The following is a 16,346-nucleotide window of genomic DNA, read 5'->3' on the forward strand; positions in this document are numbered from 1 at the left end:
AACTGGGGGTACATGGCCGGACCGAGGGGTCACGGCCAGACTGATGGGACATGGCCGGGAGCTGAGGGGACGTGGCTGGGCTGAGAGCGAAAGGGAAAGGGGTGACAGACAGGCGGGGCCTGAGGGGGTGCGGGAGGCGGCGATGGGAGGCTGGAGCTCACACTGGTGAGGGCCGCCCTCAGAGATGTGTGCGGGTCTGGGCCCCTCACTGCCCGAAGGACGTGGAGGGGCTGGAGGTGTCCAGAGCTGGGGAAGGGCCTCAGCACAAGTGTGAGGAGTGGCTCGGGGGCTCAGCCTGGATGGAGAAAAGCAGACTTAGGGGCGACCTTTTCTCTCTCCACAGCTCCCTGTCAGGAGGGTGAGCGGGGTGAGGGGGTTTGGGCTCAGCTCCCAGGGAACAAGGGACAGAACAAGAGGAAACCGCCCCAGGTTGCACCAGGGGAGGTTTAGATTGGATATTAGGAAAAAATTCTTCACAGAAGAGGTGATTAAACATTAGAACACGCTGCCCAGGTTGGTGGTGGGGTCCCCATCCCTGGAGGTGTTTAAGAAAAGACTGGACGTGGTACTCAGTACTCTGATTGACAGGGTGACGATTGGTCACAGGGTGGACTCGATCTTGGAGGTCTTTTCCATCCTAAATGGTTCTGTGATCCTCTGAGCCCACACCGGCTGTGTGCCCCTATGTCCTACAAATTCGTGGTCATGTCTGTTCCTTCACCAGGCATTGCAAGGGTCAGGTTAAAGTGTTGTTTTATCGATAAAAAAGTCAGTTTTAGTCTCATGCATTCTTAAATCCATGTTTCGTTTCTCAAAAGGTGTTTGGGTGTTTGTGGTAACGTGGCTTGTAATCTGAAGCGAAGTGTAAGGATTGATTATCATTATTAGGGAAATGACCCCAGAGAACTTCTGTTGATTCAGAAAGTGTTTCTGTTTATATTTGTGTTGTCGTCTCAATACAAATATTTTGAACGAAGAAACTCTGTTGCAACCTTTTTATTCTACATATGTTTTTATATTTGTGCTGGAATGAAAGTGAAATTAATAAATGGCAAATGTGGTGGTTTTTGTTTTCTCTATTTAAAAATGCAAAATCTAGATAATGGTATGACAAAAGATAGAAAGAAAAAAAAACTGTTAATAATTGTTCTAGTCTGAGGAATACCTTGAGGAAATACAGACATCTTCCTATTCGTAATAGATGTTTTTTTAACTTACGATTTTGCCAAACAATGCCTAACTAAGCTATCTATACAGGCTAATATTCATAGATATATGAAAATATATTTTCTATATTTGTGATTTATACTAGAAGAGGTCAAACACAATGTATTTAAGGTTAGAGCATTTTAAGTAGATCCCAAATATGTGATTCATGAGAGAAGCAGAAGATCAATCAACACTTAAAAGTTTAACAGCGTCTTTAAGATCCCTTTTTCCCAAGATCACCTTTGCTAACTTAATTCTGCCAGCTCAAGCATAATTCTCATTCATATTCCACTTTAGGACTATCCAAATTACATTAAAGAGAATTCTGCACTTAAATGTAAAGTTTTTTTCTTTACATCTTCATTTTGCTATTAACATTTTCTTTCTCAACAGTGCTAAAATTCGAGCCTGGTTTTCTGTCTTATTAAACTCCGCTACTTGCAGTGGAGTTTTTCTGAGGCCGTTGACAGCCAGTAAATTTGCTTTTTCTCCTCGTGCCCAGCCGAGGAGGGCACTGACAGCGCCGAGGTGCCCGGCCCTGCAGGCGCAGTGCAGGGCAGTGTCCCTGTTGCTGTCCGAGGCATTGATGGCAGCCCCGTGGCTCAGGAGGAGATTTATCAGCTCTCCATGTCCATACTCCGCTGCAATGTGCAGGGCTGTCTTCCTCCAGACATTTCTGTCATTGATATTTTTATCTTTCCCCGAGGCCAGGAGGATTTTTAGGATGTCTGCGTTTCCTTTCATGGCGGCGTAGTGCAGCGGGGTGCATCCATCCATGTCCTTAGCTCCAGCTCTCCCTTTCTTAGCCAACAGCACTTCCACGATGCTGAGGTGTCCTCTCAGAGCTGCAGCGTGCAGAGGAGTCTTCTTCTCCTTGTCCTGTGCGTTGGGATCAGCTCTGGCCTTCAGGAGGATCTCTGCCAGTGCTTGGTGTCCCTGCTCAGCAGCCAAATGTAAAGGGGACTTTGCCTGCTTGTCCTGAGCGTTAACAGGAGCTTTGTGGTGCAGCAGCTGTCGGGCAACTTCAGCGTGACCTCTCTGACTTGCAATGTGCAGGGGAGTAGCAAAGTCCTTAGTGACGGCGTTCATTCTGGCCCCAGCACCGACTAAAAGGCCAACGAGTGCTCCGTGATTCTGGAGGGCAGCAACGTGGAGCGGGGTTTCCTCAGCTTGGTTCCTGAGGTTTGTGTCCATCCCCTTGCTCAGGAGCAGACCTGCGATGGAAGCAGCCCCAGCCTGCACTGCCAAGTGCAAAGCTGTGTCTGCAGCAGGAGTCCTTATTCCCAAGTTTGCTCCTTTTTCCATTAGAACTTCTGCTGACTCCACTTTGCCCATTTCACAGGCCAGCAGCAAAGGAGTGTAATGCTTTTTGTTGTGGGCATTGATATCTGTGCCTCTGTCAATTAAAGCTGCTACAACACTGTGCTGATTCTTCTGTACAGCTCTAAAAAGAGCTAACTCCATGATGTCAGCAGACAAATCTTTAGAATATTCCAGGAGTATTTTGAAGATGGATGGGTGGTCACTATTGAAGGCTCTTTCAACAGTGTTGGAATCAACAGTGGCTCCAGCTTCTAGAAGTACCTTTGCAGTGTTTTCAGATCCCTGAGAAACAGCATAACTGAGAGCAGTCTGTCCTCTCTCATCCTTTCCTTCAGTAGAGGCACCAGCCTCTAAAAGCATTTTGGCCAGGCTGCTCTCATCTCTAAGAGCTGCCATGTGTAAAAAGTTGTGCTGATTCCTGCAGCTCCTTGCCTCTTCTTTCAGGAGCATCTTCAGGATGTGGCTGTGGTTTTTCTCTGCAGCCCAGTGAAGTGGCGTCTTGCCTTCCATATCCAGAGCGTGCAAGGAAGCACCACCTCGGAGAAGCAGCTTGACTGCAGCTCCATGGCCTTTCTCAGCAGCCCTGTGCAGGGCTGTTCTCCCTTTCCTGTCCTTCACACCTGTCCTTGCACCTTTGCTGAGCAAATATGCCATGATGGATAGATGGCCATGAGCAGCTGCAACATGCAGAAGTGTTTCACTGGAGGGGTTTAGCACATTGAGATCATTATCCTTCAGTGTTTTCTCTAAGTCAGGAAGGGAGCCTTTAGCTACTGCAGCAAAGATGTCGGCAGCAGCAGGATCTTTTCTAGGCTTTGTTGCCCTTGAAAGTGGAGTTACTTTTCCTTTCTTCTTAATAGCCCCTTGATGCTTTTTTTCCCCAGGTCTGTCTTTTTTCCCCTGGTGCTGTTCACTGCTATTTTCAAACCAAACTTTATCTTTTTCAAGTAAATACCCAACCAGCTGTCTTCTGGCATCTCCAATGCTTTCATTTACTTCACTGACGTATTTTCTTATCTTGCTGTAGAGTTTTGGCTCCACTTGCTTTAAACATGGATAAAAAAAGAGCCTGCAGGCTCGTTCACCTTGAGAAATGAGTATGTCTAACACCCGAGAGTTCTTTGCTGTTCGTGTCCTGTAGAAACTCAGGACCAGCTTTTTTTCTGGGGTAAAAATACCATTTTCTATCAGCCAGTGCAGGAGCTGGTCTGGGTCATTTATGCCTTGTACAAGTTCTTCTTTTTTAGTCCTTAGTACTTCAATTGCATATGGATTTGTAAACAGGCTGCTTGAATTCATGATCATGTTGCTAATCAAAAAGTGAATTGAGGTATTGTTTGATGGAAATAAATAGGAAATAGCAAAGCAGGCTCACATAATTCCAGTCTTTTCATAGAACTATGAACTAACAACCATTGTAGATCAGTGATAAATCTAAAGAAATCAAAACTCCCTCACCTTTGAGGTTCTTGTTGTTAGAAGTCCTTTGATCTTCTCTGTTCTTCCTTAGCAACGAGTACAGCTTAATAACAAAACAAAAGTCTGTGATATGTAAAGATATTTCACTTGGAAGTCTTCTTCCAGATTTTTAATGCATAATTAGGGATTAAAAAAATGCTTTTGTGAATCTGATGTTTGAATAGAAGATAGCTGTTAGTCGAGTTTCTCTGTTCCTCTGGCCAAGCTGGTTCCTAAATGACCAGTCAATTAAACATGACAAAAGAAAATTCACAGCATAGTTACTGTTGCCATGATCACACACCTTGTATGATCTGAAATGAAAGAGTGCACACTGCCAGCTATGCAGGTGAAAACCCTATAATGTAATGAAATAAAAGCATGAAGACCTAGATAAAAATAAACTGTATAAGCAGCTGGTTATAAAAAATGATCCAGCCTTTCTAATATGAGCTACAGCTCCAGTCAGGGGCATATTTAAGGCCATTTAGCTTGTCATTCCTGCTCTAACCCAGAGTCTGTCTGGAAGTTAATTCTTTTCCATGAGGTGGATCAAGGCATGTGATTCAGTGTGCAATATTTAAAGTATAATTAGAGCTTCAAATCTGTGTAGTCTTCCATATGGATGTAGGACCTTGGGATCTAGCTGTAATTAATTTAACTTATTGGTGTTTAAATTCCCCATGGAAGAGAAGGAAATAAAATAGTAATTATCCACACATTTTGAAACCAGTTGAGAGAGAAATTGAGATTACAGAGTTTGGGAAAAGCTGGAGGTAAAATGAGCTGAAAAGCCAAAAGCTTGACCTTATTTAAGCAAATGGGAAATTTTGCCATCAGTTTCTTAGTTCAGTGCTCTTTCTGCTGGGTCCTGTTCCCTTTGCATGTATTTTCTTTAATAGTATGTACAAGGTGACTGATAAGAATTTTAATTTTTTGCTGTTGACTTTAACTTTATAAGTAAGATCGCAAAATTTATTATATTAAAAAAAAAAGTTTTATTGAAGAAATAGCTGGGGAAGGCAAGACTTTTAATATATATATTGAAAGCCAGCCAGTTACCAAGTCAGCGAATTTGACAGCCAATTTAAGAACCCAGTAATTCCTCTGAAATGCAAAGAAGGGCACTACACCAAGAATAGCAGAACCTTTGTCATTTAGTTAATGATTGTTAACTCATAGCATGGTTTAATGTGGACTGAATGGTGTTCCCAAATCTGCCACTGACTCAGTCTGTAAGCTGCAAATTATTCAGTCTTCAGATTTGACTGAATGAAGTCCTGAAGATTTCTCTGTGTCTTGGGTAAATCAGTCCTTACTCAGTTTGGGGCAATGGGATCTTTATGTTGTCATTATTATTCTTCTCATGCTAAACAGAGATAACAATCCTTGATCACCTGCACAGGAAAGTTTGTGAGCTCTGGCAGTGGAAAATGTTATGTGGGTGCTGAGCAGAGTTATTATAGATGGCACAGGAATTTTTTGAACTCCTGAAAAAAATAGAAAAAGAAATGGTGATATTCTTTAAGATTGCATTAGTATGACAGTAATTTCCCAGCGTTGTGAACACAGGAATTTCCTTGGTAAGCAGGTCCTGGTAGAGATGGAAGGGTGTAGTTCTTCTCCCTGGCCTTGAGGAGGAACATTTGAACAATATTTGCAGGCAGCATCTCTTTCAGAGCCACTTCACACTTTATTTTGGAAAGTAACAAGCAGTAAATGATGTGTTATGAGATGCAAATCAGAGTCCTCAAAATATAATTATGCATTTTTTTTAAAAAGTTTCTCATTATAAATATGTGACTTATGAGGAAATTCTGTCTTAAAACAATAATCATATTTGGCAAGAATGTTTTGGAAGCTTGTTGTATAGATTTGTTTTAAGAAATTAACCTTTAGAAGCTCCTATTTTTTAATTATTATTTTAACCACTTTTAGAATTAAGCCTTTGTTCCAACAATGACTTCACAAAGAGATTCAGAATTGGCTATTTCAAGCTTGCTTTTTTTGTTTATATCTTTTTCACTTACTAACTCACTTTATTTGACATGTAAATGTTTTAGAGAAGGGAAAAATATTAAGGCTCAACACCTCTTCTCTTTTAATTAAGTGCATGACACCACAAATATGTTGGATCAGCAGTAAACTCCACATTAAAAATAAAATTGGCAGTATTCAATATTACTAGAGATCTAAGAAAGCAAGTAAGTTGGAGAGAAGGAAGAGGCAAATCTTTGGGCTTCTTTGTTATCTTTTATATTTATTTGTTGTCAGAGGGGCATAAGGTAGTTCACAGACCACTTTTATTTCTGCTGGCTTCTTTAGCTCCATGTATCCAAGGACTGAATTATTAGGTTATTTTAAAAGGCTATTTATTAAGTTGTTTTAAAAAGAAAATTGCAAGCTTTACTAAATTTGTAGATCTGAAGGGCAGGTGATGCCCTTGATAGGAAAGACATCAATTTTGGCCTCTGCTGCATAAGTGTCTGTGCAGGGAACTGTTTAAATCTGGCTGTAGCTGGGACACTTGAGTCAGTTATTTCTGACATGCAATCTCAGTTTTGCTCCTAACTTGTGTCCTTGGGCAAATCCCTTAATCCCTGTTCCCTGTTTACACAAGCATTAAAAAAGGAAAATTTTTTTCTACCTCACAGACATGTCCTAAGTGTTTATTACTGATGGTGCAGTGCTTTGAAGTTATAGAGTGCTTTGAAGTTTTGTCCTTTGAAGTATTGTTTTCTGACTTCTCAGCGATGAACATTTATTTCTTAAATTAACGCATGCCCGTGTTCTCGATGCCATGTCATCATCAAATATACATTTAATTTTCTCTATTTTAGTTTCCCAAGGATGAAAGCGACCCAAAGTACACCTTGAGTGCGGTGGAAGGAGCCTGTGAGGCGATGTGGCTGCGGGACTGAGGCACCTGCAGAGGTCACCATTCCTCCACCGAGGCTCTTGCCGAGCTGGCTGTTGGGAGTGGATCTCTCTGTGGAATAACCAGCCTGTAAGAGATAATACAGCCAACATCATTATCTAAATAAACATCGTGAGGAGTGCAGAAATATCTCTGGGTAATCAAGACATTTTCTTTAATAAACACAGCTCATGAATAGAGCTCTGCTTTGGATAACCAGCAATCTGAGTGTGGCCGAGCTGGTTGAGGTGGAACTATATTTAGGCAGAGCTGGAATGAGAAACAGCAGAGCTGGAAGAGTTCATGGTGATGATTACAGTGAGCTTCACTTGTTAGAGCATTGGGAGAGCTGAGCAGACAGGATGTCTGCAAGAGGCAAAGTGCAGAGCTTGGTTTTGCCTAAAGATGAGCTGCAGTAAATGAGGGGAATCCAAAGGGGAGCTTTGGTGCTGACTGATGAGTTTGTGTCATATTTCTGTGGAGCAGGCTCAGGGCCTTCCTGGCTGGTGTTGAGATGGGAACTGTTCCCTAGGGAAGTGCCAGCCCCAGTGGTGCACACAGAACAGGGATCAGGGGCCGGAGCGGGGCCCACTGAGGGCTGGGAAAGATTATTTGTGCAGTCTGACAGTGTTCTGTGTCTGACTCAGGCTCCCATCCCATCCCATCCCATCCCATCCCATCCCATCCCATCCCATCCCATCCCATCCCACCCCACACACCTCTTGGTAGCACAGAGCCACCCCTGCGGAGCCTGGGGCAGGCACAGTGCTTGAAAGAGAGACCTGCAGAAGCCACAGCTTCCCACATTTGTCCACTGCTCATGGATGCTTTCAAAATACCAATAATGCAGCAGCTGGTATCATACCCCAGGTATTTTATTCTTTTTCCAAAGCAAGCCACGGTCTTATCTCAGCCCTGTAGGGCTGTTTCCTCAGGCATAAGCAAATGAAGGTCACATTAAGCCCTGCACCCAAGCAATGCAAACTGTTCTTTTTCCCAAAGATTAATGAGTACTTCCATGAAGTTCCCAAGCCAGGGTAACTGTGAGTGGACAGTGCACATCTGCAAAGTGCCACTGAAGGCTGTAAATGCCAGCAGAGCAGGCTGGCTGCATCCAACTCCAGGAATGAGGCTTAACAAATACACAACTCAGCCTAAGTGAGGATTAGGACTGTTTTCCAGTTTATCATGCATTTAGAAGTGAATTTAAGAAAAGTGACCAAACTACTTAGGAACCATTTCTTGTGCCATTCAGGTTTTGAATAATGGAAGTATTTTTCCTAAGTTCTTCCTGGCATTACTTGCCAGGTTGTTTTCTAAAAAGCTACATAGTGGAGATTGAAGGAAAAAAAAAAGTTGTTAGTTTAGCTTCACAGAGGTAAAGAAAAGAAACATTCTTGTTTCAGAACATAATAAATATAATAAAAGTTGGCTTGAAAGAAACAGAAAAAAATGTTCTGATTTGATGAATGATATATTTAGCTACTGCAACTTTCATAGTGCAAAGTTAAAAAAAAATTAAGTTTTTGTGTCTGATGATTATCCTATCATTAGGATAAAAGGTAAATGATGTAAAAGTATTGAGTTACTAAATGCTGAGGCAGCTTCCAGGATCAGCAAAACTAAATGGAGAGAGGAACGGGGTTTTTCTCCATAATGGGCAGATTTTTTTGCATTGTAAACCAAACAAGCCCTTGTGATTTTGAGTCAGGAACATGCACTTTGTCAGTGAAATCTTACAGAAGAAAATACTTTATAGAAGTTCTGTAACTGGTGAAGACACTGAGGACCTTCCTCACCGCCCCAGCATTGCACCCAGAAGGGTGTGGTGCTGTCACTGCATCTCCCAGAGAAGCCTTTTGGCCAAATTTGCTTTGTAGAGGTAGAGTACTTAGTGAAAACTATTCTGAAATTACACCAGTACCAAGCAGCATTTTTTTCTTAGTGATCATAAAAATCTGTCACCAGTACATCTTCACTGTTCTATCTAAATCTCTCTATCTATAGCACTTTCCTAGTCTTTGGACAATTGAAATTACTCAAGGGGCTAGCTTGTGACCACATCTTTTTAAAATTTGGTATTCTTTTCCTTTCTTCTTTTGGGAAAAAAATATATGGAAGCAATTACTTGTTCATTTATTTATTCCATTTGCCTTCATTATCATTTAGTTGTACTCCAGCCTGATCAACTGGTTGAAATCATCTTGGATTTTTAGTTGCATTTGGTTTATGTTTGTTATACATCAAAATTAAGTTTAACTTTCCTACTGTAGCAGAAAATCACAGTCATGTAATTGTTTCTTTGTAATTGATGTTTTAGTCTGTTCTCAATTCTATAATTTGGTGTCTTTTGCTCAGTCTCTCTGTATTTCTCATTCAGAGGGATATAGAGTGGATTCTTTCATATTATCTCCCCTTCCCAGTTCTGGCAGCTTCCCCTGTCCTCTGTTTGAATCCTCTGCCTTTAACTGACTATTTTGGTTCCACCAGAAAGTGTCTTCTTGTATATCAGGGTCTGGATTCCTGCACCTCACCTCAGCTCCAGGTCAGCAGAGGATATGGTTACACACCCAGCTCCAGAGAGGTGCCTCAGAGGAGTGCCAGTTTGACTCTCAGGAACATCAGTAGGACATTAGCAGCTCCTGTCTTTTTTCTGAGTTCTGAATAAAGCTCCAGTACTGAGGACCTGATTCATTGGAGCACTGGCTCAGGACCTCAGCTGTCCTCTGGCCTGTTTGACTCTGTGAGAAACACCCTTGTTGATTTGGAGAGCTCCCTAAATCACGAAGTCCTGACAACTCCTCCAGATTCATGGTGTTTGCTTTCCTTGGCATGTCCCAAAACACCCTTCTGTGCTGGGCTGCACCTGTGATATTCCAGCAGCTCCCTTTGTTCCCAAGCCATTATGTCTTCCTACTCAAATTTCCATTCAAAGAGTGATTCATGCAGCAGGGGAAAGCCATGACCTGGCTGCCCCCTCAGTTTCCATCGCTGTGCAGATCATGTGCAGTCCCATCTGAACTGGAGCTTTCATTTCAGACTTCTCTATTCCCATGCCTGGAACTAAGTCTTTTATTCCTTACTCCTCTAGTCTGCACTGGGAGCAGAGAATTATTTGCTGCATAAAGAGGCTTTTGGAAAAAAAAAAAAAAAAAAACAACCTAGATTTGGTCACAGGAGTAATGCAAATACAGCAGCATGGATTTTCTATTCCCGAGGAATGCCTTTTCTCACAGGGTTGGTACCTGTGCCACAGCTGCTCTGTGGACAAAGCACAAGTTTGACTCATTATTTCAGCATCCTTTTTATATAATAAATAATAGCTTCTATAACTTGAATGTTTGGTTCTGATGTCCAGCTGGAGAGAGCTGCACACCTCCACCAGCAGTCTTTGCAAGAGCTGCATCTCTTCAGGCATCCTTCCTAAAGCTTTTGATGTCTCCCATAGTCCCTGCACTACTTTTCCTTTTCATCCTTTGAATTGCTACCTTATGGCTTTTTGAGTCTCTTCCACACTGTCCCTCTAACCTCAACACACTCATTTCTAAATTCAGTTTCCTTTACTGAGCAGTTGAAGCATTCCCTGTTTGAGAAAGTTTTTAAAGGTTTTTTTGGTTTGTGCTTTTTTAAAATTTTTATTTTATTTTTGGCTGGTTTATGGGCTTTTTCCCCCTCTCATTGCCTAAATACCAATTCTGGGTTTACAAGACTCTGAGGTTTAAATAGAGTTCTCTGAGACTTGTGGGACTCCTGTCAGGTGATGTGGTAGATGCTGAACAGGCATTTAGACCCACTGTAATTTACCTGTAAATGTATTTATATATCACATGGTTCCCAGTGAAGCAAAATCCTTGGCTCAATAATAGAACAATAGGGATTTTAGAAGACCCAGATTAAGGAAAGAATAGTGATTTTTAATAGCTGGAATCAACCTTCTTTTTCCTTTGTGTCACAAGACACAGGGAAATCTCAGTTTCAATTAAAAGTTAATATTGCATCATGAAAATGGGATAAACGTGACATTAGGAAGTGAATAGAAGGGATATTGTAATGACAGCTCAAGTGCTTTTAGTGACTTCATGTTTAATTCCATAAAATATCTCTATTTAAACATTATCTGAAGCAGACAGAGCTTTCAACAGAATTCAGAGCAAACCTGCTGGAGTCTGTACATGGCCATAGCAGATTTGCTAGAAATATTAGCAAATTGAACTTAATTGTAACAGATTACATCTCAAGTTTGCATTTTTCAGTTTGATTTGCTTTCTGTATTACTTTGTTTCTGAAACTTTTAAATCAAAAACATCCTTTGTGCTCCCTAGGCTTGGTTTTGTTAGTTTATTTTACAACAGGATACATCAATGTCATCTAGATGTGACTTTCAGTTTTGCTTGAATTGACACCAAAACCAAGGTGGTGGTTTGCTCCCCCTTCCCCTTTTTTACTCACTGGCATAATTTCCATCTAGCAAAGCTTTTGAAAAATAAAGAAGGAAAAGGCCTTCCTGTAAAAACTACCTGTGAATCCCATCCAAATATAAAAGACTTGTGTAAAAGCTTGGCAGGCAATCCCAGCATATGCCACTCAGTGACTTCCTTATTTTATGCTATCATTCCACATACAGAAAATGAATCTGAAAATCACAGCAATTTCCATTCATTTTTGAATATGAAATTGTAAATGGTAAATTTCCTATCTGTGTATAACACCCACATTTTAAATCAAAACTCTTGAATGCTGACAGCATTAGTCATAGGAAATCCTGTATGAACATCCAGCACTTGAGTTGGACCTTCCCCTGGATCACACCATAGAAGGAGTTTGCAGGAAAACGTTCTGTTGCTCTCAAATCCGGTGTTGATTTTAACCCTTTACCTGCCATTGAATCTGGTACAACAGTGCTTTTTTTTTCTAAAGGCCATTTGCCATTTTCTTGTGATCAAAATGTTATTGAAAAACAATATATTTCAATGCTAAAACTGCCTGCATTTTAATAATACACCAGTGGCATTCTGTAGTACAGATGTGCACTTCAACACCCTCCCTTATGAGCACAAGTAATACTCAGTGAATGCTGTAATTTGAATAAAAATGTCTATTTAGAATATTATATTGTTTGTTAATATTCATACATTAATTGCCAGCATGAAACAAAGTGCACAGGTCAGTAAAAATGGAAAGCTAAAAAAGCCAATATAACTTTGTACATTAACCCATGACATAGCCGATGCAATACCAGCAACAAACCCAGCTGTGCTGCATGGGATCATTTCCCTATTACATGGCTGAACCAACTGTGACAATTTCTTTGCCTTTATTTAAAGGAGCCATCTCTCAATGGGCGTAATATATCTTTAAAAATAAAAAAAGTCCTGCTTATCATTTTCATCAAGTGGGAAAATCCCACACATGCTGAGTTATTGTGGAACAGCTGGCTTAAATTAAAGCTTCGGACTTAGGGAAGGAATCTTAGAACATAAAATATCAAATAATGGCTAAATTCCAGATTAGGATGAGGCTTGTAATGTCAGGCATGGCAAGCATATATTAGGCAAATGGACTTGAAGAATTTTAGGTTTTTTGTAATGTGGTGAATCTTAATACTCCAGTTTTAGAACTAGAACCAGCAATGTTTAAATACAGTTTAACCTAGTTTGATAAATAAATCAAAATACATTTTAATATACCGTTGTTCATATGGGACAGGCTTTGGACTCTGAAATACTGATGGATGTGCCCAAAAGAAACAGAAAGCCATTAAAAATTCTCAGTAATTGAGAGCTCTGCTTTTATTCTGACTTTTCTCATGAATTTGAAGAGCCTTTCATAAATTTTTGGAACATCATCATTTAATGATAATTTTTAGTTGTAAGGCAAAAGTGGTCATTTTTACTACATGGAGAGTCTGATTGTTTTGAACCTGTACTTATAAAACTTTTCTTTTTGAACTCATAGACTCGTGGAATCATTTAAATCAGAGAGTAGATCTCTGTGAAGTCAGTATCATTTTGAAGATCCAAGCAGAAGGAGGATTTAGACCAAGACCAAGTTGTTTGTGTTGGGGCTTTTCAGCTTTGTTTTTTAAGCCAAGACCTGGCCTGCCTGAAAAAAGGAGAATTAAGCTCAGTATTTCTACACTGCAGATCTCAATCAGCATTTATGGAAAGCTCTGTGTGCAACTATAAAGGAGCTCCTCATGTACAGCTGTAGCTGGAATTAGAACTCAAATTCATTACTGATTGTGCTCTTGGTTGGTGTGGTATCAGCGGAACCCCAGAAACACGGAGGAATCTGGGTTTATTATTGTGTGTCAATGGCGAGGTCTTGCTTGTTCCTGTTTCTGTACAGATGTAAAGACAGTTTTATTTCTTCTTAATTGCAATAGATCACGACTGCCAGCAGAGGAGTGAGACTCTCCTGGAGAGGCAGGAAGGGGTGAGATGGTTGGCAGTGCTGTCTTGGATTGATGGGCAGTGTGTTAAAAAGGGGATAATTGGAGCTTTTCTCTCTTAGATTGGGCTGTGCAAGTGTCAAAACACCTAGAAGTAAATTTCAGGAGGAAGCACCATTAGAAAGGCTTCAGAAAATCAGGCGGCACAGAGCTGCTGGTGTTCCTCATTTGCAACAGGTTTGAGAATTGGGCTGTTTGTAACAGAAAAAAAGAGTAACTCAGAAGATCTTTCCTTCCTTGAGCTCATTACTTTGTTGCTTTTGTCCCTATTTTGTCATTGTTACCTTTAGAGTTTGATTGGAAACGTAACTGGCGTTGCCAGTAGCAAATTGGAATTGCAGATCCCAAATGTGAGAGCTTTTCATTGTTGCCACATTCAAACCACAGCAACAACCATTAACATTTAGTTAAAATCCAAGCCTTTGTCATGCTGCCAGCCTGGCATTTCCTGTGCAGTGAAAAACACAGGAGCAGTTTCTGCATGTGAGGATGATAATGCAGCAAACGGAGGGGGCCAAGGAAATAGCTTGAAATTAATTGTGGGTGTGGTAGTGTACTTTGTAAGTAAATTCAAAACAGGCATGGAAGCCAATATCAGGAACATGTGCAAAAAAGTCCATTTATAAGACTTGGAATAATAACCTCACTGCCCTCTTAAATAATTTTAAACATATATGCATAAAGTTAGTCATCTAACAAAAACAGTTTCATAAGCAGGTACAGTAATGTCTCAGTTCTCATTCAAGTTAATGGCTGCATGAAAAATGTTCCCTGGGAAAGTCAAACCAAATTTTATAGGTTTGTCCATATGGGAAGCTGAGCTTGTTTAACCAAAAGTGTGAACTTAAATTAAGTTAGCAAAACTGGTGCAAAATCTGTCTGGGCATTTTTGTATTATAAGTTCCATTGAGAAGAATGAATTTAGGAGTTCTGGCTCGATCTGTGGCAATCTGGATAGTACTGTGAGCATTTCTTTCAGGAGATGCCACATCCTCACTGTCTGTACCTGCATTTATTTTCCACCTCCCCAGTTGCTCCCTGTCATTCCAGGTGTTTGTAGAGCTCTGTGGGTAACAGAATAAAGGGAGCAATGCAGGGTAAAAAATTCCCAAAAGCACTACCAGCACAAAAGAGAGAGTGGAAAAGAAAAGGACAAAGAAAAAGGTGGTTGCTTAGGCTGACAGTGAGGTAGAAAATATGCTTATGCACATCAAAGCTGAGGTCCCTACGTGCAGGAGGTGCCTCTGTTGGTGTTTGCCAATCACAAACTGGCACAGAAACCTGAACTGCTTCCTTGGTGCCTTCATCAAACACCAGCTAAAGCTACCTGAAGTCGTTCAGCGAGGCCCCGGGTTGCACAAAAATACAGATGCTCACACTTGGACCAGTTTGAAAACATCCATTTGAAAGAGATAGAGCAGTGTGACTTTCTTATGAAATGAAAATTAAGTCTAAGATAAGAAAAAACCCAGCTCCTAGCACAGAGTGTTTTATCCTTCCTTCCTTCCTTCCTTCCTTCCTTCCTTCCTTCCTTCCTTCCTTCCTTCCTTCCTTCCTTCCTTCCTTCCTTCCTTCCTTCCTTCCTTCCTTCCTTCCTTCCTTCCTTCCTTCCTTCCTTCCTTCCTTCCTTCCTTCCTTCCTTCCTTCCTTCCTTCCTTCCTTCCTTCCTTCCTTCCTTCCTTCCTTCCTTCCTTCCTTCCTTCCTCCCATCCATTCCTCCCATCCATTCCTCCCATCCATTCCTCCCATCCATCCATCCATCCATCCATCCATCCATCCATCCATCCATCCATCCCTGGTGTGATTTTCAAAACTGGGATATTTAGCATCTTCAGGACCTGTGCTACTTTGTTGATAACTGACAGTATTTTGAGAAACAGCCAAACTGGTCAATTTTATTGTTACTTCTCCAAAATTACACAGAGCCTAAACTGTCAGTAGTTTGAAGTGTAGTGAGGGGCACTTCCCTCAATATACTGAGCTGAGGTGGTTTTTGGAATGCAAAAGTGGGAAATAAAATCCCTAAGTCTTTAACCATGCTGATGTATTAAAAGCACAGATACATCTGCCTAGAGAAAAGCTGCCTGCTTTTCCATAGGTCACACTCCTGAGAACTGGAAATTGTGCTGTACCAGAAACTGGTTAGAAATCTCTGCTTCAAAGAGGAGCAACCTGGACACAGAACATTAAATTCTGCTTACAATTCATCATTTAAAGAAGGAAATTTGATGTTGACTTTCCAGGGGTTGGTTTTGGTCAGTAACCTTTTTGGAGACTAACTGCAAATCAGTTCTGGAGTCAGCTGCACTTACTGTATATTTTTACATAGTTTTTTGTAGTTTTGCATATTAAAGCACTTGCTTAACTAATTAAAATATATGTGCTTATAAATACTTTATCTTGTTCAGTCAGGAAGCAGGGAGAACAGACAATCTGTATGATTGAGAGCAGAGCCAAACAAAATTGGGGATGGATTTTGCCTGAAGAATTCAGGTTCTTTTTTCCCCCTTCAGGTATTTAGGTCAGACACTTGGTGATTATTAACAAGATAAAGATCATATCTTGACTGGAGCCCTGAGACACCACTGGAGGGTTCATTGTAAGTCTTGTTTTTAATTACTTCTTGCAAGGAGTTTTGCACAGTTAATATTTGGGGATAATATTTGGATAAGGAAAAAAAAAAGGGGTACATTATGTATAGGCTGCAGCAGAGTACAGCTTTGCATATGGAAATTTGTTCATCACTAACACGTGGTGGATGTTTGCAAAATGTTCTGTGTAGAGAATGTCTCCTGATTCTAATCAGGTAATTGTTGCTCCCTGGTTTCATCCTATCTGACTGGAGGCTCCTAAGTTAAAAAAACCTCGTTGCTGAGGCACAGGCACTTCAAGCAGCAATTTAATTTATCCAGATCACTCTCTGAAGGGGCCAGTGCTTTTCTATCAGCTATAAAGAGAACCAGTGGTGCCTCCTATCCCAGCTTTGTG

General features: G+C 40.9%; 1 protein-coding gene and 1 long non-coding RNA gene across 6 annotated transcripts in view; one reads left to right on the top strand and one right to left on the bottom strand.

Annotated features, from left to right (window-relative positions):
• Window positions 1-16,346, top strand: part of LOC137478813 (uncharacterized) — a 154,747-nt gene that overhangs the window by 985 nt on the left and 137,416 nt on the right. The gene's annotated exons all lie outside the window — the stretch shown is intronic.
• LOC137478808 (CARD- and ANK-domain containing inflammasome adapter protein-like) lies at window positions 984-7,763 on the bottom strand. Of its 3 annotated transcripts, none has more exons than XM_068198874.1 (2): window positions 7,627-7,755; window positions 984-5,480 (listed from the first exon to the last, which is right to left on the bottom strand). In XM_068198874.1, exon 2 carries the CDS (start codon window positions 3,835-3,837, stop codon window positions 1,570-1,572), a length of 2,268 nt encoding a protein of 755 aa, XP_068054975.1. In that variant the 5' UTR covers window positions 3,838-5,480; window positions 7,627-7,755; the 3' UTR covers window positions 984-1,569. The 3 variants fall into 3 exon arrangements, 1 of the variants encoding a protein (XP_068054975.1); XR_011001805.1 differs by lacking the exon at window positions 984-5,480 and adding an exon at window positions 5,498-6,995 and having other exon boundaries at window positions 7,627-7,763; XR_011001806.1 differs by lacking the exon at window positions 984-5,480 and adding an exon at window positions 5,498-6,960.

This window comes from Anomalospiza imberbis, chromosome 9, assembly GCF_031753505.1.
Source record: "Anomalospiza imberbis isolate Cuckoo-Finch-1a 21T00152 chromosome 9, ASM3175350v1, whole genome shotgun sequence".
NCBI classification, from domain to species: Eukaryota; Metazoa; Chordata; class Aves; order Passeriformes; family Viduidae; genus Anomalospiza; species Anomalospiza imberbis.

What these genes read in the sequence shown, in the direction of transcription:
- LOC137478808 (XM_068198874.1), bottom strand. Translation starts at nt 3,837, where the DNA reads ATGATCATGAATTCAAGCAGCCTGTTTACAAATCCATATGCAATTGAA.